This window comes from Pristiophorus japonicus, chromosome 14, assembly GCF_044704955.1.
Source record: "Pristiophorus japonicus isolate sPriJap1 chromosome 14, sPriJap1.hap1, whole genome shotgun sequence".
NCBI classification, from domain to species: Eukaryota; Metazoa; Chordata; class Chondrichthyes; family Pristiophoridae; genus Pristiophorus; species Pristiophorus japonicus.
Window position 1 is genome coordinate 109968261 of NC_091990.1, and position 24650 is coordinate 109992910.

At 45.0% G+C, this 24650-nt stretch overlaps 1 protein-coding gene across 3 annotated transcripts in view; it reads right to left on the reverse strand.

Moving 5' to 3' along the window:
* LOC139280041 (endoplasmic reticulum-Golgi intermediate compartment protein 2-like) overlaps positions 1 to 24650 on the reverse strand; it is a 103928-nt gene that overhangs the window by 21191 nt on the left and 58087 nt on the right. For all 3 annotated transcript variants that reach the window (XM_070899491.1, XM_070899490.1, XM_070899492.1), the window contains 2 exons: positions 22455 to 22553; positions 1234 to 1331 (listed from right to left, as the gene is read on the reverse strand). In XM_070899491.1, coding sequence (XP_070755592.1) covers positions 1234 to 1331; positions 22455 to 22553 — 197 coding nt within the window. The remainder of the gene's footprint in view (positions 1 to 1233; positions 1332 to 22454; positions 22554 to 24650) is intronic.

Consider the following 24650-nt stretch of genomic DNA (forward strand, 5'->3'; position numbering starts at 1 on the left):
TGCTTCCATGCCAATTTTCACGTGGCTCAGCCAATAATCCAAAGATTATTACACTTGAGGTCGTGCTTAATTTAGAGCCTAACTCCTGATGCCCTTTAAGCAGGACCTGCTCCCTGTTCCTACCTATGTAGTTTGTTCTAATATGGACCATGACAACTGGATTTATCCCATCCCTTTCCAAGTTCCTCTCCAGCTGCCGTGAGATATCCCTTACCCTGGCATCGGATAGGCAACACACCCTTCGGGATTCTTGTTCTTGGCTGCTGTGCTTCTGGCCGAGTCTCGGTTGGGTTGAATGGCCTGTTTCTGTGTTGTGAATTCTATGTAATTATACTCTTTCTTAATTTATTGAATTCAATTTTTGTTTTATATAATTATATATCTTTTAACTCCCTTAACTTCTGCACTCTTTCTCGTGTACGGTAGCATAGTGGTTATGTTACTGGACTAGTAATCCAGAGGCCTGGAATAATGATCCGGAGACATGAGTTCAAATCCCACCACGGCAGCTGGGGAATTTAAATTCAGTTAATTAAATAAATTTTAAATAAAAAGCTAGTATCAGTAATGGTGACCATGAAACTACTGGATTTTCATAAAAACCCATCTGGTTCACTAATGTCCTTTAGGAAAGGAAATCTGCCATCCTTACCTGGTCTGGCTGACTCCAGATCCACAGCAATGTGTTTGATTCTAAACTATCCTCTGAAATAGCCTAGCAAGCCACTCGGTTGTATCAAACCCGCTACAAGAAGCTTTTTTAAGTGCTTCAAATAGGTGGAGCACCACCACCTTCTCGAGGGTAATCAGGGATGGGCAATAAATGCTGGTCTTACCAGTGACGTCCACATCAAATGAATGAATGAAAAACACCAACATTATTTTATAAGTATAAATATACGCGAGGGGGTGGGGGAAGGAGCTGTGTGAGTGCAATTGGATTGGATACTGGTTTGATAGGTTACGTGTCCTCATCTCATGGTGCCAGCCTCTGAACGCATCCACAGACTCGTCCCAATGCTTCAAATAGGAGTGCTATTTTGTTCAATTCATTGTTCTTGACCCAGAGTTCACACTGTGCTGCCATTCCTTTTGAAGAAAGACTTTGCATGTGTGCGAATAGCAGACTGGGCTTTGTGAGGTGTGGTCACCAACACTGATACTAAGTTTTTTTATTGCAGATTTATTTCATTAACTTTGTGAGATCATAAAAGGGGTATGCAGTTTCCTCACCTTCTCTGTGACAGAGTACTGATGAGTGTTGATGGAGAACTTGTAGGTGTTTATTTCAGTAGGGACTACAATGAGGAAATATTGGAACATGCACAGGTCTGTAAAGCAAAAGACAACAGTAACATTGGGCAGCAGGGATTAGAGGCATGAAAAACAAGAGCACATTCTGAAAATCTGCAGACCGTCCGTTTAAAAAAAACTGCAGAAAATGGGGGACAAGGGCAGCAGGTGCATGGGAACACCACCACCTCCAAGTTCTGCTCCAAGTCACACACACCATCTGACTTGGAAATATATCAGCCGCCCTGTCATCATCGCTGCGCCTGGAACTCCCTCTCTAACAGCACTGTGGGAGAACCTTCACCACGTGGACTGCAGCAGTTCAAGAAGGCAGCTCACCACCAACTTCTCGAGGGCAATTAGGGATGGGCAATAAATGCTGGCCTTGCCAGCAACACCCACATCCCGTGAATTAATTTTTTAAAACTCATTACGTCAATCAGCATCTGAGTGAAAAGAAAGAATTTGTGTTTTATATAAAGCCTTATTACATCCTCAGACAACAACAACTTGCATTTATATAGCACCTTTAACGTAGTCAAATGTCCCAAGGCACTTCACAGGAGTGTTCTCAAAACAAAATTTGTCACCGAGCCACATAAGGAGATATTAGAGCAGATGTCCAAAAGCTTATTTAAAGAGGTAGATTTTAAGGAGCATCTTAAGGGAGGAGGCGGAGAGGTTTAGGGAGGGAATTCCAGAGCTTAGGCAGCTGAAGGCACGGACACTAATCGTGGGTCGATTAAAATCGTGGATATTTAAGAAGTCAGAATTGATGGACCGCAGAGATCTCGGGATTGTAGGGTTGGAGGAGATTACAGAGATAGGGAAGGACGAGGACCATCCAAAGGAGGACATCCCAAAGCACTTCATTACTTGTGAAGCACAGTCACTGATATTATGTCAACAAATGCAGCAGCCATTTTGTGCAGAAAAAGATTCCACAAACAGCAAATGAATTAGGCGAGTAATTGGCAAATTAATTTCAGTATATGAGGTGGTGTATTTTGGTCGGAAGAACAAGGAGGCTACACACTGCTTGGAAAATAAGAGTCTAAATGGACTAGAGGAGCAAAGAGATCAAGGCTACAGATTCTCAAATCACTAAAAGTAGCAACGCAGGTTAGCTAATAAGGCCATAAAATAAAGCAAACCACATACTGGGTTAATTTCTAGAGGAATAGAATTGAAAGCAGAGAAGTTATGTTAAACATGTATTGAACGTTGGTTAAATCACATTTGGAGCACTGTGCACAGTTCTAGAAAGAAAGATTTGCATTTATATAGAGCCTTTCACAACCTCAGGACATCTCAAAGTGCTTTACAGCCAATGAAGTACTTTTTGAAGTGTAGTCACTGTTGTAATGTGGGAAACATGGCAGTCAATTTGCGCACAGCAAGCTCCCACAAACAGCAATGGGATAATGATCAGATAATCTGTTTCCATGTTATGAAAAGAATTATAGAGGCACTGGAGAAGGTGCAAAAAAGATTCACAAGAATGATACCAGATCTGAGAGGATATACATATCAGGATAGGCTGAAAGGCTGGGGCTCTTTTTTCTGGGAAAGAGCAGGCTGAGGGCTCAATGGGCCGAATGGCCTCCTGTGCTGTAACCATTCTATCATTCTATGATAAGTTTCAACAGGAAATTCAGGAGAAACTTCTTTCCCCAGAGAGTGGTGAAAATGCGGAACTCGCTACCACAGCGAGTGGTTGCGGTTAATAGCATAGATATATTTAAGGGGAAGCTGGATAACCACACAGGGGAGAAAGAAATGGAAGGATATGCAGACAGGGTGAGATGAAGAGGGGTGGGAGGAGGCTCGTGTGGAGCAGAAACACCGGCACGGACCTGTTGGACCGAATGGCCTGTTTCTGTGCTGTAGATTCGGTGTAATTCTATGAATAATCAGTTGATCTGTTATTGGCGATGTTGGGTGAGGGAAGAATGTCGGTGAGGGCCTTCGGGGGGCAGGGGATATCTCTTGCTCTTCTTCAAATAGTGACGGATGACCTTTTACGTGCACCTGGACAGACAGCTGTCTCGGTTTAACGTCGCATCCGAAAGATGGCTCCTCCGACAGTGCAGCACTCCCTTGGTACTCCTCTGAGGTGCCAACCTAGATAGCAAGCGCGAATCTTGGAGTGGTTCAGGCACTTCATCAGAATTGAAATTCTATCACATAGCATTTACAGGTCAGAAACAGGCTTTCGGCCCAACTGGTCAGAGTCACTGCTTATTTTGTGCTCCAGGGACATGAGCACAAAAAAATCTAAGCTGACACTCCTGTGCCGTGCTGAGGGAGTGCTACACTGTCGGAGGTGCCGTCTTTCAGATGTGATGTTAAACTGAGGCCTCGTCTGCTCTCAGGTGGATGTAAAAGATCGCATGGAATTATTTTAAAGAAGAGCAGGGGAGTTATCCTCAGTGTCCTGGCCAATATTTATCCCTCAATCAACATATCAAAAAAACAGGTTATCTGGTCATTATCACATTGCTGTTTGTGGGAACTTGCTGTGTTTAAGTTGGCTGCCACGTTTCCCACATTACAACAGTGACTACATTCCAGAAGTATTTCATTGGCTGTAAAGCGCTTTGAGACATCCGGTGGTCATGAAAGGCGTTATATAAATCCAATTATTTCCTTTTATATTCCACACATGCCTCCTCCCACTCTAATTACCTGCTCCCACATTGCCCACCGCCCCCATCTCTCTCTTCCCTTTTCCCTCATGCATGCATCAGGCCTTCACTTAAATATATTAGTGCCATTGGGCCATAAATCGTGGTGCCTCCAGGTGCTTACGAAGTGCGCATGGACCCATAGGGTCCCCGCAAGTTCCGGGTTTGGGAATGCGAAGCGCATGCGTCTAAACCCGGCACTTGCGATCTGTCAATGAATCTCTTGTCAGATCGCACGCATGCGAAGGATAAGGGCCTCCACGGGCGGAGAGCTTCGCTATTTGCCTAACATCTGCCCAGCGAATGTCCTTCAAATTCTTATGCTGCTAAAAGCAGGCATAAGACCTGCTTTTAGCAGCGTAAGAGTTTAAGAAAATAGAAAAATAAAATGCTATCATTTATATATTAAAAACCCTGTCCAATAAGGTAAGTTTATTTTAGCCCTCTTGAAACATATTTTTAAAAAATCCCCCCAATTTTTTTTGTATAAAATATTTAATTAAATTGCATTTTAATTAAATTGAAATATGTAATATATTTTTAAAATTTATTTTCAGTGTTTGTGTATTTTTTCGGATATTCCCATTCATATTAATGTGAGCTCTGTATATACGGAACTCGCATTCGTATGAATCGGGATCCCCATACTCTGATAGGTTGGGCCGGCCCACGAGATCCCAGAGATCCATATGGTCCTGTAATAGAAATTATTACGGTCGGAGTCATCCATCCGCGGGAAGCCTCCAATCATAATTTTTGGCCCAACGTCTCTGCGGCAGGGCTATGGGGAAAGGGCGGGGGAGTGGGACTAGCTGAAGTGCTCGAGTGGAGAGCCAGCACCGACGCGATGGGCCGAATGGCCTCCTTCTGTGCTGTAACCATTCTACGATTCTATGATCCACTCCCTGTTGCAGCAAGTTCCACATTCTCACCACTCTCTGTGTAAAGAAGTTCCTCCTAAATATTTTACTTCATCTGTTAGTGGTTATCTTATGTTCATGGCCCTTATCTGGACTCACCCACACATGGAAACAGTTTCTCCACATCCACCCTATCAAACCGCTACATCATTTTAAAGACTTCTATCAGGTCGTTCCTTAGACTTCACTTTTCTGTCTTTTCTGTTGGTTGAATCCTATCAGCTTTCAAGTAACTGCCTTGTAAATCTTACCTGCACTTTCTCCAGTGCCTCTATATCCTTTTTGTAGTATGGAGACCAGAACTGGGTACAATGCTCCAAGTGTGGTATAACCCAGGTTCTGTATAAATCTATCTTTTCCTCCTTTTATATTCTATTGCAAACGTCTAACACTGAAACAAAAAACAAAAATGTTGTAAGTCTGTAAACTCTTCCATGAATACAACCCGTAAGTATAACAAGTGAGCTGGTGTATGTATAAATTGTTATATGTAAACCTCTAAATACCATGTTTAACCACCAGAGCACTCATCCCCTGGAGTCTCAATGGATCCCACAATCCCTTGGGAGCACCTGTACATAAGGAGGCCTCACAGGCTGGAGAGGCACTCTGAAACCTGTAATAAAGGACTACGGTCACACCTTACTTTGAGCTTGCAGTATCTGGTCTGACACTTTATTCAAGACATAACAACTGGCGACGAGATACAGATGATGAACCTCACCCCAACAATGCAGAGAACTGTGGGCATCCTAGAGAAATTTTCAGAGGTAGATGATTGCGAAACCTTCGTGGACCAATACTTCGTGGCCAACGAACTGGAAGGAGAAGCGAACACTGCCAAACGAAAGGTGATCCTTCTCACTGATTGTGGGGCACCAACGTATGGTCTCATGAAAAATCTGCTCGTTCCAGCGAAACCCACAGAGAAGTCATACGATGATTTGTTCACAATAGTCTGGGAGCATCTAAACCCGAAGGAAAGCGTTCTGATGGCGAGGTATCGCTTCTACACGTACAAGAGGTCTGAATGCCAGGAAGTGGCAAGCTACGTCGCCGAGCTAAGGCGCCTTGCAGGACATTGCGAATTTGAAGCACACTTGGAGCACATGCTCAGGGACTTCTTTGTACTTGGCATTGGCCGCGAACAAACTTTTGACTGTAGAGATCCCAACCTTGAGTAAAGCCATAGCGATAGCCCAGGCGTTTGTCGCCACCAGTGACAATACCAAACAAATCGCTCAGCACACAAGTGCTGCTGCAACTACTGTGAACAAAGTAATGTTGTTTTCGAATCGTAATGTACAGGGCAGGATTAACATGCCTGCAGCTGTATGTCCGCAGGTGACTCAGAGCCCACCATCAAAAGTGTTGAATGCAAGGCCATTAATACCTTGTTGACACTGCGGGGGTGATCATCATTTCCATTCATGCTGCTTCAAAGGATACGTTTGCATGGGCTGTGGAACAATGGGACACCTCCAACGTATGTGCAGGCGAGCTGCAAACCCTGCTAATCCTGCAAATCACCATGTTGTAGAGGAGGACAGATCCACAGTGGATCACAATGAACCAGAGCCTCAGACTGAGGAGGCAGAGGTATATGGGGTGCACACATTTACCACAAAGTGTTCCCCGATAATGCTGAAGGTTGAATTAAATGGACTCCCGCTGTCAATGGAGCTGGACACGGGCGCGAGCCAGTCCATAATGAGCAAAAAGACTTTCGATAAATTGTGGTGCAGCAAGACCTCAAGGCCAGTCCTAACCCCCATTCGCACTAAACTGAGAACATACACAAAGGAACTGATTCCCGTAATCGGCAGTGCTACCGTAAAGGTCTCCTATGATGGAGCGGTGCACAAGCTACCACTCTGGGTGGTACCAGGCGATGGCCCCATGCTGTTCGGCAGGAGCTGGCTGGGAAAGATACGCTGGAACTGGGACGACGTCCGAGCGCTCTCGTCCGTTGACAACACTTCATGTGCCCAGGTCCTAAACAAGTTCCCCTCATTGTTCGAACCAGGCATCGGGAAGTTCCAAGGAGCAAAAGTGCAGATTCACCTGATTCCGGGGGCGCGACCCATCCATCACAAGGCGAGAGCGGTACCGTACATGATGAGAGAGAGGGTGGAGATCGAACTGGACCAGCTGCAATGAGAGGGCATCATTTTGCCGATAGAATTCAATGAGTGGGCCAGTCCTATTGTTCCAGTCCTCAAGGAAGACGGCACCGTCAGAATCTGTGGTGATTACAAAGTAACTATCAATCGTTTCTCCCTGCAGGATCAATACCCACTACCAAAGGCAGACGACCTATTTGCGACGCTGGTGGGAGGAAAAACGTTCACGAAGCTGGACGTGACCTCGGCCTACATGACGCAGGAGCTGGAGGAATCATTGAAGGGCCTCACCTGCATCAACACGCACAAAGGTCTCTTCATTTACAACAGATGCCCGTTTGAGATTCGATCGGCCGCAGTGATATTCCAAAGGAACATGGAAAGCTTGCTGAAGTCAGTCCCGCGCACCGTGGTCTTCCAGGACGACATCTTGGTTACAGGTCGGGACACCGTCGAGCACCTGCAGAACCTGGAGGAGGTTCTTAGTCGGCTTAATCGTGTGGGGCTCAGGTTAAAAAGCTCGAATTGCATTTTCCTGGCACCTGAAGTGGAGTTCCTGGGGAGAAGAATCGCGGTGGATGGCATCAGGTCCACCGATTCGAAGGCGGAGGCAATCGAGAATGCACCGAGACCACAACGTGACGGAGCTGCGGTCGTTTCTAGGACTCCTGATCTACTTTGGTAACTTCTTACCGGGTCTTAGCACTTTGTTAGAACCACGGCACTCTTTACTGCGTAAAGGAGATGAATGGGTATGGGGTAAAAGCCAAGAAAATGCCTTTGAGAAAGCTAGGAAACTGTTATACTCAAACAAATTGCTTGTGTTGTATGATCGGGTGTGTATTGCAACAAGCTAATGAATTTGGGAAATTGCAACCGGTTGCTTATGCATCCAGAAGTCTGTCTAAGGCTGAGAGGGACTACAGTATGATCGAAAAAGAAGCGTTAGCGTGTGTTTATGGGGTAAAGAAAATGCATCAATATCTGTTTGGGCTCAAATTTGAATTGGAAACCGACCATAAGTCACTGATATCCCTCTTTTCTGAAAATAAGGGGATAAATATGAATGCATCAGCACGTATCCAGAGATGGGCGCTCACATTGTCTGCATACAACTACGCCATCCGCCACAGGCCAGGCACAGAAAACTGCCGATGCTTTAAGTAGGCTGCCATTGTCCACCACAGGGGTGGAGATGGCACAGCCCGCAGATTTAGTTACGGTAATGGAAACATTCGAGTATGAGCAATCACCTTTCGGACCACTTACTGTCTTTAGTAAAAAACTATGTGCTCCACGGGAGTTGGTCTAGTGTCCCGTTCGAGATGCAGGAAGAAATAAAGCCGTACCAGCGGCGCAAAGATGAAATGTCTATACAGGCAGACTGCCTTCTGTGGGGTAATCGGGTAGTGGTGCCAAAAAAGGGCAGAGACACTTTCATTAGTGATCTCCACAGCACCCACCCAGGCATCGTAATGATGAAAGCGATAGCCAGATCCCACATGTGGTGGCCCGGTATCGATGCAGACTTAGAGTCCTGCGTGCACAAATGTAATACATGTTCACAGTTAAGCAATGCACCCAGGAAGGTGCCACTAAGTTTATGGTCCTGGCCCTCCAAACCGTGGTCCAGGGTCCATGTCGACTATGCAGGCCCATTCTTGGGAAAAATGTTCCTAGTGATTATAGATGCGTACTCCAAATGGATTGAATGTGTGATAATGTCAGCAAGCATATCCGCTGCCACCATTGAAAGCCTGTGGGCCATGTTTGCCACGCACAGCCTACTTGACGTCCTTGTGAGTGACAACGGGCCGTGTTTCACCAGTGCCGAGTTCAAAGAGTTCATGACCCGCAATGGGATCAAACATGTCACATCTGCCCCGTTCAAACCAGCGTCCAATGGTCAGGCAGAGAGAGCAGTGCAAACAATCAAGCAGAGCTTGAAGAGGGTAACTGAAGGCTCACTGCAGACTTGCCTATCCCGAGTCCTGCTTAGTTACCGCACAAGACCCCACTCGCTCATTGGGGTTCCCCCGCTGAACTGTTCATGAAAAGGGCATTCAAGACAAGGCTCTCGTTAGTCCACCCTGATCTACACGAACAGGTAGAGAGCAGGCGGCTTCAACAGAATACATATCAAGATCGCGCAAATGTGTCACGCGAAATCGAGATTAATGATCCTGTATTTGTGTTGAACTATGGACAAGGTCCCAAGCGACTTCCCGGCACTGTCGTGGCCAAAGAGGGGAGTAGGGTGTTTCTGGTCAAACTTTCAAATGGACTCACCTGCAGGAAACACTTGGACCAAACCAAACTCAGATTCACGGACTAGTCAGAACAACCCACAGCGACCCTCCAACACATACCCAAGTGGCAACCAATCCAGCGGTTGACCACGAAGCAGAACCCATCACCCACAGCAGCCCAGCAGGACTCACCACGCCCAGCAGCCCAGCGAAGGCCCAACGTACGACTCACCAAAACCAGCATTTGCACTGAGACGATCAACCAGGGAAAGGAAGGCCCCAGATCGACTCACATTGTAAATAGTTACACTATTGACTTTTGGGGGAGTGTTGTTATATATGTAAACCTCTAAAAACCATGTTTAAGCACTAGAGGGCTCATCCCCTGGAGTACATAAGGAGGCCTCACAGGCTGGAGAGGTATTCTGAGACCTGTAATAAAGGACTACGGTCGCACCTTACTTTGAGCTTGCAGTATCTGGTCTGACTCTTTATTCAAGACATAACAAGATATAATAACATAACAACAGACATGACATAAATATATTGGGCCGAAAATTGCAGCTTCTCCGGGTATGTACGATGTGCGCATGCATTCAAAGAGGCCTCGCAAATACAGGTTCTCAACACGCGATGCACATGCACCGAGAACTGGCCCGGGAGAAAGACATCCGTGGGCGGAGATTTGGGCTATTAGCGCAACTCCTGCCCAGTAAATGTCCTACAAACTCTTACGCCTGGTAAAAGCAGGCATATAGCCTACTTTTAGCAGCTTAAGAGTTTTAAAACATAGAAAAATTTAATTTAATCACTCATGTTTATATTAAAAACCCTGTCCATTGAAATAATTGTAATTTAAACCCTATTAAAACGTTAAAAAAATTCAAAATTTTTTTTTTTTCTGAAACATTCAATTTCAATTAAGTTTAGATATGTGAGGTGTTTTTTTTTATTGATTGTGTCGTGTTTCATTGTTTTGGTGGGGGGGGTTCTCATTGATAGTATGGGAGCTCATACAAACAGAGTTCCTATTACTATAAATGAGAATACTAGATGTTCATTGGTGGTCCAGGCCCACGTGATCCCAGGATAAGAATACGTACCTGGAAGACTTGTTCCATGTGCTGCACAGCGAAACTAGGCCTCTGACCGCAACCCTACTGGGATCACCAGATATTTTTGTTAAAAACTTTCTGGTCGGAGGCATTTGCCCAAAGGAAGCCTCCAACCACAATTTTCTCCGCAATGTAAATCACACACACAGTATATATTTTGGGATTTATGTAGAATCATAGACTCATAGAATGATACAGCACAGAAGAAGGCCATTTGGGCTATCATGTTTGTGCTGGCTCTTAGGTGGAGCTAGCCAATTAATCCCACACCTCCTGCTCTTTCCCCATAGCCATGTAATTTGTTTCCCTTCAGCATTTAACCAGTTCTCTTTTGAATGTTACCATAGTTGTCTTTTTCTGTTCTGCTTCTATAACATTAATGTACATTGGAGCAAAAGAGGTTTACTCATAGAATCTTACAGCACAGACGGAGGCCATATGGCCCATCGTGCCTGCGCTGGCTCTTTGAAAGAGCTGTCCAATTAATTCCACTTTCTCTCTTTCCACAAAGCCCTGCAAATTTTTGGTGGATTTGCATTGAATCCTGTACCTACAGCTCCTCGTCTGAGACCCCTCAACTACTGGAGGCAGGCTGCTTCGATTGACACTGTCCCATCCTTTCATAATTTTAAATACTGTATTCCTAGATTCCTTCACTCCTCAACCCCATTTAGACTCTTCATAGAATCATAGAAATTTACAGCACGGAAGGAGGCCATTCGGCCCATCAGGGGGGATTTCGGGAAACCTATAAAGGCCCAGCAGTGTCTAAGAGGCAGTTGGAGGCAGGAGCTCGGAGCAGCGTGAGTCCGGGGATGTCGGGAGGCCTATAAAAGCCCAGTAGTGTCTAAGAGGCAGTTGGAGAGGCGGGAGCTTGGAGCAGCATGAGTCCGGGGATTTCGGGAGGCCTATACAGGCTCAGCAGCAGTTCGTGAGGCCAGCCGGTGCAGCTGCAGCAGGGAGAGAAGGCAAAAAAGAAGTAGAAAGAAATCGAAAGGTGACGTCACAGCCAAGGGGGTAAGTGATTGGCTGGTGATTGGTGAGTAGTTTTTCTTTTCTTTTCTTTATCAGTAAGTAAACTTTTAGCCTTGTTGCCAAATTAAGTTAATATAAGGGTTAAGTCATGGCAGGAGAGCTCAGACACGTATTATGCTCCTCCTGTACTATGTGGGAAGTCAGGGACGCTTCCGGTATCCCTGACGACTACGTGTGCGGGAAGAGTATCCGCCTGCAGCTCCTGATGGACCGCATTGCGGCACTGGAGCTACGGGTGGATTCACTTTGGAGCATGCACGATGCTGAGAATGACGTGAATAACACGTTTAGTGAGTTGGTCTTACCGCAGGAAAAGGGTACACAGTCAGATAGGGGATGGCTGACCAACAGGAAGAGCAGTGGAAGGAAGGTAGTGCAGGGGTCCCCTGTGGTCATCCTCCTGCAAAACGGATACACCGCTTTGGGTACTGTTGAGGGGATGACTCATCAGGGGAGGGCAGCAGCAGCCAAGTCATGGCACCATGGGTGGCTCTGCTGGACAGGAGGGCAGGAAAAAGAGTGGGAGAGCGATAGTGATAGGGGATTCAATTGTAAGGGGAATAGATAGACGTTTCTGCGGCCGCAACCGCGACTCCAGGATGGTATGTTGCCTCCCTGGTGCAAGGGTCAAGGATGTCTCAGAGCGGGTGCAGGACATTCTGAAAAGGGAGGGTGAACAGCCAGTTGTCGTGGTGCATATAGGTACCAACGATATAGGTAGAAAAAGCGATGAGGTCCTACGAGATGAATTTAGGGAGCTAGGAGCTAAATTAAAAAGTAGGAACTCAAAAGTAGTAATCTCAGGATTGCTACCAGTACCACATGCTAGTCAGAGTAGGAATCGCAGGATAGCTGAGATGAATACGTGGCTTGAGGAGTGGTGCAGAAGGGAGGATTCAAATTCCTGGGACATTGGAACCGGTTCTGGGGGAGGTGGGACCAGTACAAACCGGACAGTCTGCACCTGGGCAGGACCGGAACCAATGTCCTAGGGGGAGTGTTTGCTAGTGCTGTTGGGGAGGAGTTAAACTAATATGGCAGGGGGATGGGAACCTATGCAGGGAGACAGAGGGAAGTAGAATGGGGGCAGAAGCAAAAGATAGAAAGAAGAAAAGTAAAAGTGGAGGGCAGAGAAACCTAAGGCAAAAAGCAAAAAGGGCCACATTACAGCAAAATTCTAAAGGGGCAAAGTGTGTTAGAAAGACAAGCCTGAAGGCTCCGTGCCTCAATGCGAGGAGTATTCGTAATAGGGTGGATGAATTAACTGCACAGGTAGCAGTTAACGGGTATGATGTAATTGGCATCACAGAGACATGGCTCCAGGGTGACCAAGGCTGGGAACTCAACATCCAGGGGTATTCAACATTTAGGAAGGATAGACAGAAAGGAAAAGGTGGCAGGGTGGCATCGTTGGTTAAAGAAGAAATTAATGCAATAGTAAGAAAGGAATCGGTATGGGTGGAGCTGCGGAATACCAAGGGGCAGAAAACGCTAGTGGACGTTGTGTACAGACCACCAAACAGTAGTAGTAAGGTTGGAGACAGCATCAAACAAGAAATTAGTGATGTATGCAATAAAGGTACAGCAGTTATCATGGGTGACTTTAATCTACATATTGATTAGGCTAACCAAACTCGTAGCAATGCGGTGGTGGAGGATTTCCTGGAGTGTATTAGGGATGGTTTTCTAGAACAATATGTCGAGGAACCAACCAGGGAGCTGGCCATCCTAGATTGGGTGATGTGTAATGAGAAAGGACTAATTAGCAGTCTTGTTGTGCGAGACCCCTTGGGGAAGAGTGACCATAACATGGTAGAATTCTTTATTAGGGTGGAGGGTGACACAGTTAATTCAGAAACTAGGGTCCTGAACTTAAGGAAAGGTAACTTCGATGGTTTGAGGCATGGATTGGCTAGAATAGACTGGCAAATTATACTTAAAGGGTTGATGGTGAATAGGCAATGGCAAACATTTAAAGATGAACTTCAGCAATTGTACATCCCTGTCTGGAGTAAAAATAAAACTGGGAAGGTGGCTCAACTGTGGCTAACAAAGGAAATTAAGGATAATGTTAAATCCAAGGAAGAGGCATATAAATTGGCCAGCAACCGCAGCAAACCTGAGGAATGGGAGGAATTTAGAATTCAGCAGAGGAGGACAAAGGGTTTAATTAAGAGGGTGAAAATAGACTACTAGAAGAAGCTTGCCGGGAACATAAAAACTGACTGCAAAAGCTTCTATAGATATGTGAAGAGAAAAAGATTAGTGAAGACAAATGTAGGTCCCTTGCAGTCAGATTCAGGTGAATTTATAATGGGGAACAAAGAAATGGCAGACCAATTGAACAAATACTTTGGTTCTGTCTTCACAAAGAAAGACACAAATAACCTTCCGGAAGTACTAGGGGACCGAGGGTCTAGTGAGAAGGAGGAACTGAAGGATATCCTTATTAGGCGGGAAATTGTGTTAGGGAAATTGATGGGATTGAAGGCTGATAAATCCCCATTCCTCAGGTTTGCTGCTGTTTCTGGCCAATTTATATGCCTCTTCCTTGGATTTAACACTATCCTTAATTTCCCTTGTTAGCCACAGTTGAGCCCCGTTTTATTTTTAACTCCAGACAGGGATGTACAATTGCTGAAGTTCATCTTTAAATGTTTGCCATTGCCTATTCACCATCAACCCTTTAAGTATAATTTGCCAGTCTATTCTAGCCTTATAGTCTGCATCCCAGAGTACTTAAGGAAGTGGCCCTAGAAATAATGGATGTATTGGTGATCATTTTCCAACAGTCTATCGACTCGGGATCAGTTCCTATGGACTGGAGGGTAGCTAATGTAACATCACTTTTTAACAAGAGAGGGAGAGAGAAAGCGGGTAACTATAGACTGGTTAGCCTGACATCAGTAGTGGGGAAAATGTTAGAATCAATTATTAAAGATGAAATAGCAGCGGATTTGGAAAGCAGTGACAGGATCGGTCCAAGTCAGCATGGATTTATGAAAGGGAAATCATGCTTCACAAATCTTCTGGAATTTTTTGAGGATGTAACTAGTAGAGTGGACAAGGGAGAACCAGTGGATGTGGTGTATTTGGACTTTCAAAAGGCTTTTGACAAGGTCCCACACAAGAGATTGGTGTGCAAAATCAAAGCAGATGGTATTGGGGGTAATGTACTGACGTGGATAGAGAATTGGTTGGCAGACAGGAAGCCGAGAGTCGGGATAAACAGGTCCTTTTCAGAATGGCAGGCAGTGACTAGTGGAGTGCCGCAGGGCTCAGTGCTGAACCCCAGCTCTTTACAATATACATTAATGGTTTGGATGAAGGAATTGAGTGTAATATCTCCAAGTTTGCAGATGACACTAAACTGGGTGGCGGTGTGAGCTGTGCGGGGGACGCTAAAAGGCTGCAGGGTGACTTAGACAGGTTAGGTTAGTGGGCAAATGCATGGCAGATGCAGTATAATGTGGATAAATGTGAGGTTATCCAGTTTGGGGGCAAAAACACGAAGACAGAATATTATCTGAATGGTGGCAGATTAGGAAAAGGGGAGGTGCAACGAGATTTGGGTGTCATGGTTCATTAGTCATTGAAAGTTGGCATACAGGTACAGCAGGCAGTAAAGAAAGAAATTGGTATGTTGGCCTTCATAGCTAGGGGATTTGAGTATAGAAGCAGGGAGGTCTGACTGCAGTGGTACAGGGCCTTGGTGAGGCCTCACCTGGAATATTGTGTTCAGTTTTGGTCTCCTAAGCTGAGGAAGGACGTTCTTGCTATTGAGGGAGTGCGGCGAAGGTTCACCAGACTGACTCCCGGGATGGCTGGACTGACATATGAGGAAAGACTGGATCAACTGGGCATTTATACATTGGAGTTTAGAAGGATGAGAGGGAATCTCATAGAAACATACAAGATTCTGATGGGACGGGACAGGTTAGATGGGGGTAGTTTGTTCCCGATGTTGGGGAAGTCCAGAACCAGGGGACACAGTCTTAGGATAAGGGGTAGGCCATTTAGGACTGAGATGAGGAGAAACTTCTTCACTCAGAGAGTTGTTAACCTGTGGAATTTCCTGCCGCAGAGAGTTGTTGATGCCAGTTCATTGGATATATTCAAGAGGGAGTTAGATATGGCCCTTACGGCTAAGGGGATCAAGGGGTATGGAGAGAAAGCAGGAAAAGGGTACTGAGGGAATGATCAGCCATGATCTTATCGAATGGTGGTGCAGGCTCGAAGGGCCAAATTGCCTACTCCTGCACCTATTTGCTATGTTTCTATGTGTCTGCGCCGACCGACAAAGAGCTATCCAGCCTAATCCCACTTTCCAGCTCTCGATCCGTAGCCCTGTAGGTTACGGCACTTCAAGTGCACATCCAGGTACTTTTTCAATGCGATGAGGGTTTCTGCCTCTACCACCCTTTCAGGCAGTGAGTTCCAGACCCCCACCACCCTCTGGGTGAAAGTGTTTCCCCTCAAATCCCCTCTAAGTCTTCCAATTACTTTAAATCTATGCCCCCTGTTATTTACCCCTCTGCTAAGGGAAATAAGAACTTCCTTTCCACTCTATCTAGGCCCCTCATAATTTTATACACCTCAATATGATGTGATTGGGATTACGGAGACGTGGCTCCAGGATGATCAGGGCTGGGAACTCAACATCCAGGGGTATTCAACATTCAGGAAGGATAGAATAAAAGGAAAAGGAGGTGGGGTAGCATTGCTGGTTAAGGAGGAGATTAAGGCAATAGTTAGGAAGGACATTAGCTTGGATGATGTGGAATCTATATGGGTAGAGCTGCAGAACACCAAAGGGCAAAAAACATTAGTGGGAGTTGTGTACAGACCTCCAAACAGTAGTAGTGATGTTGGGGAGGGCATCAAACATGAAATTAGGGGTGCGTGCAATAAAGGTGCAGCAGTTATAATGGGTGACTTTAATATGCACATAGATTGGGCTAACCAAACTGGAAGCAATACGGTGGAGGAGGATTTTCTGGAGTGCATAAGGGATCGTTTTTTAGACCAATATGTCGAGGAACCAACTAGGGGGGAGGCCATCTTAGACTGGGTGTTATGTAATGAGAGAGGATTAATTAGCAATCTCGTTGTGCGAGGCCCCTTGGGGAAGAGTGACCATAATATGGTGGAATTCTGCATTGGGATGGAGAATGAAACAGTTAATTCAGAGACCATGGTCCAGTACTTAAAGAAGGCTAACTTTGAAGGTATGAGGCGTGAATTGGCTGGGATGGATTGGCGAATGATACTTAAGGGGTTGACTGTGGATGGGCAATGGCAGACATTTAGAGACCGCATGGATGAACTACAACAATTGTACATTCCTGTCTGGCATAAAAATAAAAAAAGGAAGGTGGCTCAACCGTGGCTATCTAGGGAAATCAGGGATAGTATTAAAGCCAAGGAAGTGGCATACAAATTGGCCAGAAATAGCAGCGAACCTGGGGACTGGGAGAAATTTAGAACTCAGCAGAGGAGGACAAAGGGTTTGATTAGGGCAGGGAAAATGGAGTATGAGAAGAAGCTTGCAGGGAACATTAAGACGGATTGCAAAAGTTTCTATAGATATGTAAAGAGAAAAAGGTTAGTAAAGACAAACATAGGTCCCCTGCAGTCAGAATCAGATGAAATCATAACGGGGAACAAAGAAATGGCGGACCAATTGAACAAGTACTTTGGTTCGGTATTCACGAAGGAGGACACGAACAACTTTCCGGTTATAAAAGGGGTCGGGGGGTCTAGTAAGGAGGAGGAACTGAGGGAAATCCTTATTAGCCGGGAAATTGTGTTGGGGAAATTGATGGGATTGAAGGCCGATAAATCCCCAGGGCCTGATGGACTGCATCCCAGAGTACTTAAGGAGGTGGCCTTGGAAATAGTGGATGCGTTGACAGTCATTTTCCAACATTCCATTGACTCTGGATCAGTTCCTATGGAATGGAGGGTAGCCAATGTAACCCCACTTTTTAAAAAAGGAGGGAGAGAGAAAACAGGGAATTATAGACTGGTCAGCCTGACATCGGTAGTGGGTAAAATGATGGAATCAATTATTAAGGATGTCATAGCAGTGCATTTGGAAAGAGGTGACATGATAGGTCCAAGTCAGCATGGATTTGTGAAAGGGAAATCATGCTTGACAAATCTTCTGGAATTTTTTGAGGATGTTTCCAGTAGAGTGGATAAGGGAGAACCAGTTGATGTGGTATATTTGGACTTTCAGAAGGCGTTCGACAAGGTCCCACACAAGAGATTGATGTGCAAAGTTAGAGCACATGGGATTGGGGGTAGTGTACTGACATGGATTGAGAACTGGTTGTCAGACAGGAAGCAAAGAGTAGGAGTAAATGGGTACTTTTCAGAATGGCAGGCAGCGACTAGTGGGGTACCGCAAGGTTCTGTGCTGGGGCCCCAGCTGTTTACACTGTACATTAATGATTTAGATGAGGGGATTAAATGTAGTATCTCCAAATTTGCGGATGACACTAAGTTGGGTGGCAGTGTGAGCTGCGAGGAGGATGCTGTGAGGCTGCAGAGCGACTTGGATAGGTTAGGTGAGTGGGCAAATGCATGGCAGATGAAGTATAATGTGGATAAACCTGAGGTTATCCACTTTGGTGGTAAAAACAGAGAGACAGACTATTATCTGAATGGTGACAGATTAGGAAAAGGGGACCTGGGTGTCATGGTACATCAGTCATTGAAGGTTGGCATGCAGGTGCAGCAGGCGGTTAAGAAAGCAAATGGCATGTTGGCCTTCATAGCAAGGGGATTTGAGTACAGGGGCAGGGAGGTGTTGCTACAGTTGTACAGGGCATTGGTGAGGCCACACCTGGAGTATTGTGTACAGTTTTGGTCTCCTAACCTGAGGAAGGACATTCTTGCTATTGAGGGAGTGCAGCGAAGGTTCACCAGACTGATTCCCGGGATGGCGGGACTGACCTATCAAGAAAGACTGGATCAACTGGGCTTGTATTCACTGGAGTTCAGAAGAATGAGAGGGGACCTCATAGAAACATTTAAAATTCTGACGGGGTTAGACAGGTTAGATGCAGGAAGAATGTTCCCAATGTTGGGGAAGTCCAGAACCAGAGGTCACAGTCTAAGGATAAGGGGTAAGCCATTTAGGACCGAGATGCGGAGGAACTTCTTCACCCAGAGAGTGGTGAACCTGTGGAATTCTCTACCACAGAAAGTTGTTGAGGCCAATCCACTAAATATATTCAAAAAGGAGTTAGATGAGGTCCTTACTACTAGGGGGATCAAGGGGTATGGCGAGAAAGCAGGAATGGGGTACTGAAGTTGAATGTTCAGCCATGAACTCATTGAATGGCGGTGCAGGCTAGAAGGGCCGAATGGCCTACTCCTACACCTATTTTCTATGTTTCTATGTTAATAAGGTCTCTCCTCAGGTCTTCCGAGCAGTATGTGGCCACCTTATTCTTCCTACCAATATGCCCCACCTCACACTTTACCTGTATTGAAATCCATTTTCCAAATACTCGGCCCATAATCTACGTTGATCTAACAACAAAAAATTTAACTTTTCAAGTCCTTCTATAAATTTGTATTTCCTTGTAGCAGACAGCGGAAAATTTGAACTCCTGACTTAAAAAAAAATTGATTCTTGATTTTTTTTCAACAGAGAAGTTGGCCAACGTTTAAAAAAAATATATTTTGCAGCAATTAAAAACCGTGGTGGTAAACTACAAGAAAAGTTCTTCACAGAAATCTGTAATAATTTCAAAATGTGGATGTGCTCATATAACCGAGGCCACTCACTGACTTGTACTTCTGAAATCTAGCTCCAAAAATATTGGTTTTATTTTTAAAAAAGCAATCCCACATCATCGACAGTCCCTCGAACGAGGGTGACTTGCTTCCACACCAGAAGAGATGAGTTCATAGATGTTTCAATGGAGGACCCGATGTTCCAGTCCTGAACTCCAGGGGTGGAAGATGCCTGTGTGTGGATTTTTTTACCATGTGGTGACCGTTGCACATCAGCCACCACACGGGCTTGACAGAGCTAGGCCTTTATCCAGTGGCAAGGGATAACCAGGACGACAGGAGATCTGCTCTGCTGCACGGACGTAGTGCGCACACAAATCACAATGTGGGCAGGTCCATGCTGCCCCAGGGCCCTCAGCTCTTCTGGGCCCCGTACCCTCATTTGCTGTACTTCCGCTACGACCTTCCCGCTCATCCGCTGTACCTGGGCCCAGCCCCCATTCCAACCGGCGACCTGGGCCTTGATGACGTCACCCAGTCGCCCACCTCAAAGTTGTCGCGCACTTCAAACGACTCGCACTGGAAGCTGTAGTGTCATGCTCTAGCTTTTATACTCCCGACCTTGTGCTCCACTATACCAAAGTGATGAATTTATACTGCCTATGCCTTATCACTTGAATGCCCTTTCTATAATGGAGTGTTTTAAATTTCATTGGTACCTCACTGATACTCACTGATTACACCTTTACGCACCAACATGTCAGACGTTCTCCAGGGTAGCAATGCCTGCAGCGCCAACCAGTGGAGAAATTAAGAATGGCACAATTGTGCAATAACATTCTTTGACAATCATAGAATGATTGAGCACAAAACGAGGCCATTCGGCCCATTTTATCTGTGCCAACAAGTAACCATGGCTACTGAAAAACTACACACTATGGGTAAAGGCCTGGAAAGTTGGAACTGTGACGGTGGACTGTAGGTGCTTTGAGTAGTTGAGTTAGGATGGTGTGAATGGCTATGCTATAACTGTATTTTGCATATGAACTAGAAATAGTGCTATTAAAGGAAGGATATGACCATCTATATTAAACAACTGAATCACTACCTTTGCCTAGAAAACAACAGTGACTACACTTCATAAGTCATTCATTGGTTGTAAAGCTCTGAGAGGCCTAAGGAGGTGAAAGGCCCTACACTCAATAGATTTGAGCACATAATCCAGGCTGACACTTCATTGCAGTACTGAACGAGTGTTTCATGGTCGGTCGGTTGAGAAGTTAAACCGAGGCACTGGCTGCCCCCTCAGGTGTACGTTAAAGATCCCATGGCACTGTTCAAACAGCAGGAGAGTCCTGGCCAATACTTCGCCCTCAACAAACATCACTAACATAGATCATCTGGTTGTTATCTGATTGCTGTTTGTGGGACCTTGTTGCGTGCAAATTCTACTGCCGCATTTCCCAACAATACATCAGTGACTACACTTTAAAAGTACTTCATTGGCTGTAAAGGGCTTCAGGACATCCTGAGGTTGTGAAAGGCACTATTCTAATGCAATTTTTTCTTTCAAGAACACTTTAAAAAAAATTAGTAATAGCCAGTTACATTTCACAATTACAGTAGAAAATTTATCAGATGTGCACATGCATGGTGATGTTTTCTGTGCAAAATGTAGCTGTAAAGGATTTCATGCCAATATCCAAAGAGCAGGGAGCTTTCATAGTGTCATGGCTAACATTCCTCCCTCAACCAACACCATCAACACAGATTAACGGGGCAGCATTTCACTGCTGTTTGTGAGATCTTGCTGTGTACAGATTGACTGCCATGTTTTCTAATAACATAACAGCGACACTGCAAAAGTAATTCATTACCTGTCAGTGCTTTGGAATATTCTGAGGATGTGAAAGGCACTATATGAATTTAAGTTCTTTATTTTTAAATTTATTAACTATTAAGGATGAAGAATCGGACAAAAAAAATTGCGCAATTGGGGTTTATCTTTCCAACAAAGAATCTCCACAGAAAAAGAAATGAGCAGCTCTTTGGCTGGATTTCAACCACCTTGTCAATAAATGTTCGCTATTGGACCAGTCTGATTTCAAACTAACTCCCACTTGCATGATCATATCACTAAGTGAATGTTACAAGACAGTCCGCTCCTTTTAAGAGCGTAAGAATTAGGAGCAGGAGTAGGCCACATGGCTCTTCGAGCCTGCATCAAAAAGTTCATTCTTCGACTTCAACTCCACTTTCCTGCCCGATCTCCATATCCCTTGATTCCCCTAGAGTCCAAAAATCTATCTTTCTCAGCCTTGAATATACGCAACGACTGAGCATCCACAGCCCTTTGGGCAGAGAATTCCAAAGATTTCCAACCCTTAGAGTGAAGAAATTCCTCCTTATCTCAGTCTTACATGGCCTTATCCTGAGACTATGTCCCCTAGTTCTAGACTCTCCAGCCAGGGGAAACAACCCATCAGCATCTATGCTGTCAATCCCTCTCAGAATCTTCTATGTATCTTTTCTGGGTATCAAATACTTCAACTCGAGCAGTTCTTAAAATGAAAGTACAGCTAAAACACCAGATTTAGGAAAAAAGCTAAAAAGAGAAATCCCAGAAAAAAATTCTACTTGATTTAAATAGAAACATCGGAATAGGCAGAGGACGTTCAGCCATTTGAGCCTGTTGCCATGCTTTCACTGTATAAGATCCCTATTACTATGCAGGAATAGTATTGAACAAAGTATTTATTACAATTAAATTTCTGCCCAAAATTAAATTCTTCCTTGCTACCTGGTAATCTTTTGCAAACAGACACTTTATTTTCCTCTTCTAGAGAAAAAGTGAGAGAAAAATAATCTAATTAAAACTTTCAATTAGAGAGTTTAGGTAGCGCATTCCAGAAATATTCCAATGTTCCCCTACTTCAATCAATAGAACAAACCACACCTGATTAAGTTTCAAGCAGTGACTGACAAAATGTTGTTGTCTGACCTAAATTTCAATGACCTCCACACATTTTGGATATCAAACCACTGCCACCAACCCAATATCCGAACACTAGTGTTAAAAGTTTAGATGTGCGCAACCATACACCATTTGGTTAAATTGGACCAAAAAGATTTAACGTCAAATGTTGTGATTTTCATATCTAAGCTCAAGGTTTTCCACAATCCCACAATCACATGTAATAAAACAGAATTGGACTTCTTCAGTCACACTGCCCCCAAATGAAACGCGTTTTAAATCTGTCGCAGTGAGGTGCTTTTGACTCACTTGACTCTGTTATCTTCTCGCTGCCATCTAGTGGGTGGATTAAACCGGGGCTTGGCACACCAAATGAGAAATGGTCAATTCGATGAGAGAAATTGTACACTGTAAGGGAAGAAAGAGTTACTGTAATGTATTTGCTTCATGGGTTCTTTGCTTAAGAATTAATAGCAACACATTGCTATTAAGAACTAGTTGGTTTATTAGCAAAAGGTTTAACAATCACACTACCCATTACCAGTTTCATCCACCAGGCTCACAACCACCGTGGATCCCCCGAACCCAACTGGCTGGGGTTTTATTGAGTCTTGTGAACATCATGTGATGGCTAAGCCAATCCCAACTCAACAGCTCTACAAACCTGTGAGCATACTCAAAGGTGCATACATTACAGTTACAAAGTATTTATAGCACAGAAACAGGCCATTCATGACCCATAAAGGTCTACACTGGTGTGTATGCTCCACACTGATAAGTGTGAGCTGGTAAGTGGTAAGTAACATTCGCTCCACGCAAGTGCCAGGCAATGACTATCTCCAACAAGCAAGAGTCTAATCACCGCCCCTTGACATTCAACGGCATTACCTTTGCTGAATCTCCCACCATCAACATCCTGGGGGTTACCATTGACCAGAAACGTAACTGGACCAGCCAGATAAATACTGTGGATACAAGAGCTGGTCAGAGGCTGGGAATTCTGCGGTGAGTGTCTCACCTCCTGACCCCCCAAAGCCTTTCCATCATCTACAAGGAGTGTGATGGAACAGACTCCACTTACCTGGATGAGTGCAGTTCCAACAACAGTCAATAAGCTCAACAACATCCAGGACAAAGCAGCCCGCTTGATTGGCACTCCATCCACCACCTTAAACATTCACTCCCTGCATCACCAGCGTACTGTGGCTACAGTGTGTGACATCTACAAGATGCACTGCAGCAACTCGCCAAGGCTTCTTCGTCAGCACCTCCCAAACCCACGACCTCCACCACCTAGAAGGACAAGGGCATCGGGCGCATGGGAACACCATCACCTCCACATTCCCCTTCAAGTCACACACCATTCTGACTTGGAAATATATCGCCGTTCCTTCATCGTCGCTGGATCAAAATCCTGGAACTCCCTTCCTAACAACACTGTGGGAGAATCTTCACCACACGGACTGCAACAATTCAAGAAGGTAGCTCGCCACCACCTTCTCAAGGGCAATTAGGGATGGACAATAAATGCCGGCCTTGCCAGCGATGCTCACATCCCAGGAACGAATAAAAAAAAGCATAAGCCTCCTTCCACCCTTCTTCATCTAACCCAACATGTCCTTCTATTCCTTTCTCCCTCAAGTACTTATCCAGCTTGCCCTTAAATGTTATTCGCCTCAACTGCATCTTGTTTTTTAAAATTCTTCCATCATACTTCTGACTTGTGCCTTGTAGAAGGTGAAAAGGCTTTGGTGAGTCAGGAGGTGAGACACTTGCCACAGAATACCCAGCCTCTGACCCGCTCTTGTTGTCACAGTATTTATGTAGCTGGTCCAGTTAAGTTTCTAGTCAATGGTGACCCCCAGGATGTTGCTGGTGGGAGATTCGGCGATGGTAATGCCGTTGAATGTCGAGGGGCAGTGGTTAGACTCTTGCTTGTTGGAGCTGGTCATTGCCTGTCACTTAGATGGAGCAAATGTTACTTGCCACTTATCAGCCCACACTTATCAGTGTGGAGCATACACACCGGCATAGACCTTCATGACCTACACGTCAAATGTAAATAGAAACATAGAAAATAGGTGCAGGAGTAGGCCATTCGGCCTTTCGAGCCTGCACCACCATTCAATAAGATCATGGCTGATCATCACCTCAGTACCCCATAGAAACATAGAATCATTGGCTGGAAAGCACTTTGGGACTTCCAGAGGTCGAGAAAGGCGCTGTATAAATGCAAATCTTTCTGTAATTCTTTGCCAAGCCTAGGAAACTTAGCCCTTGGGAAGGACTGAGCCTGTACATGCTGTAAACAGCAGCTGAGCCTCACAGTGCACTAATAGGCCTCACTAAAGGGAAACAAAATAAGCGGAGTGCATTGAACTCTTGCTCGCTATAGTCTGCGATGGTGATGAAACACTGACGACAATCTTTCTATTTTTGGCACTCAGATGTTTTGTGTGGATGATTCTTATATTGACAAAACGTAAGGGAATAAAACTGCTTTTA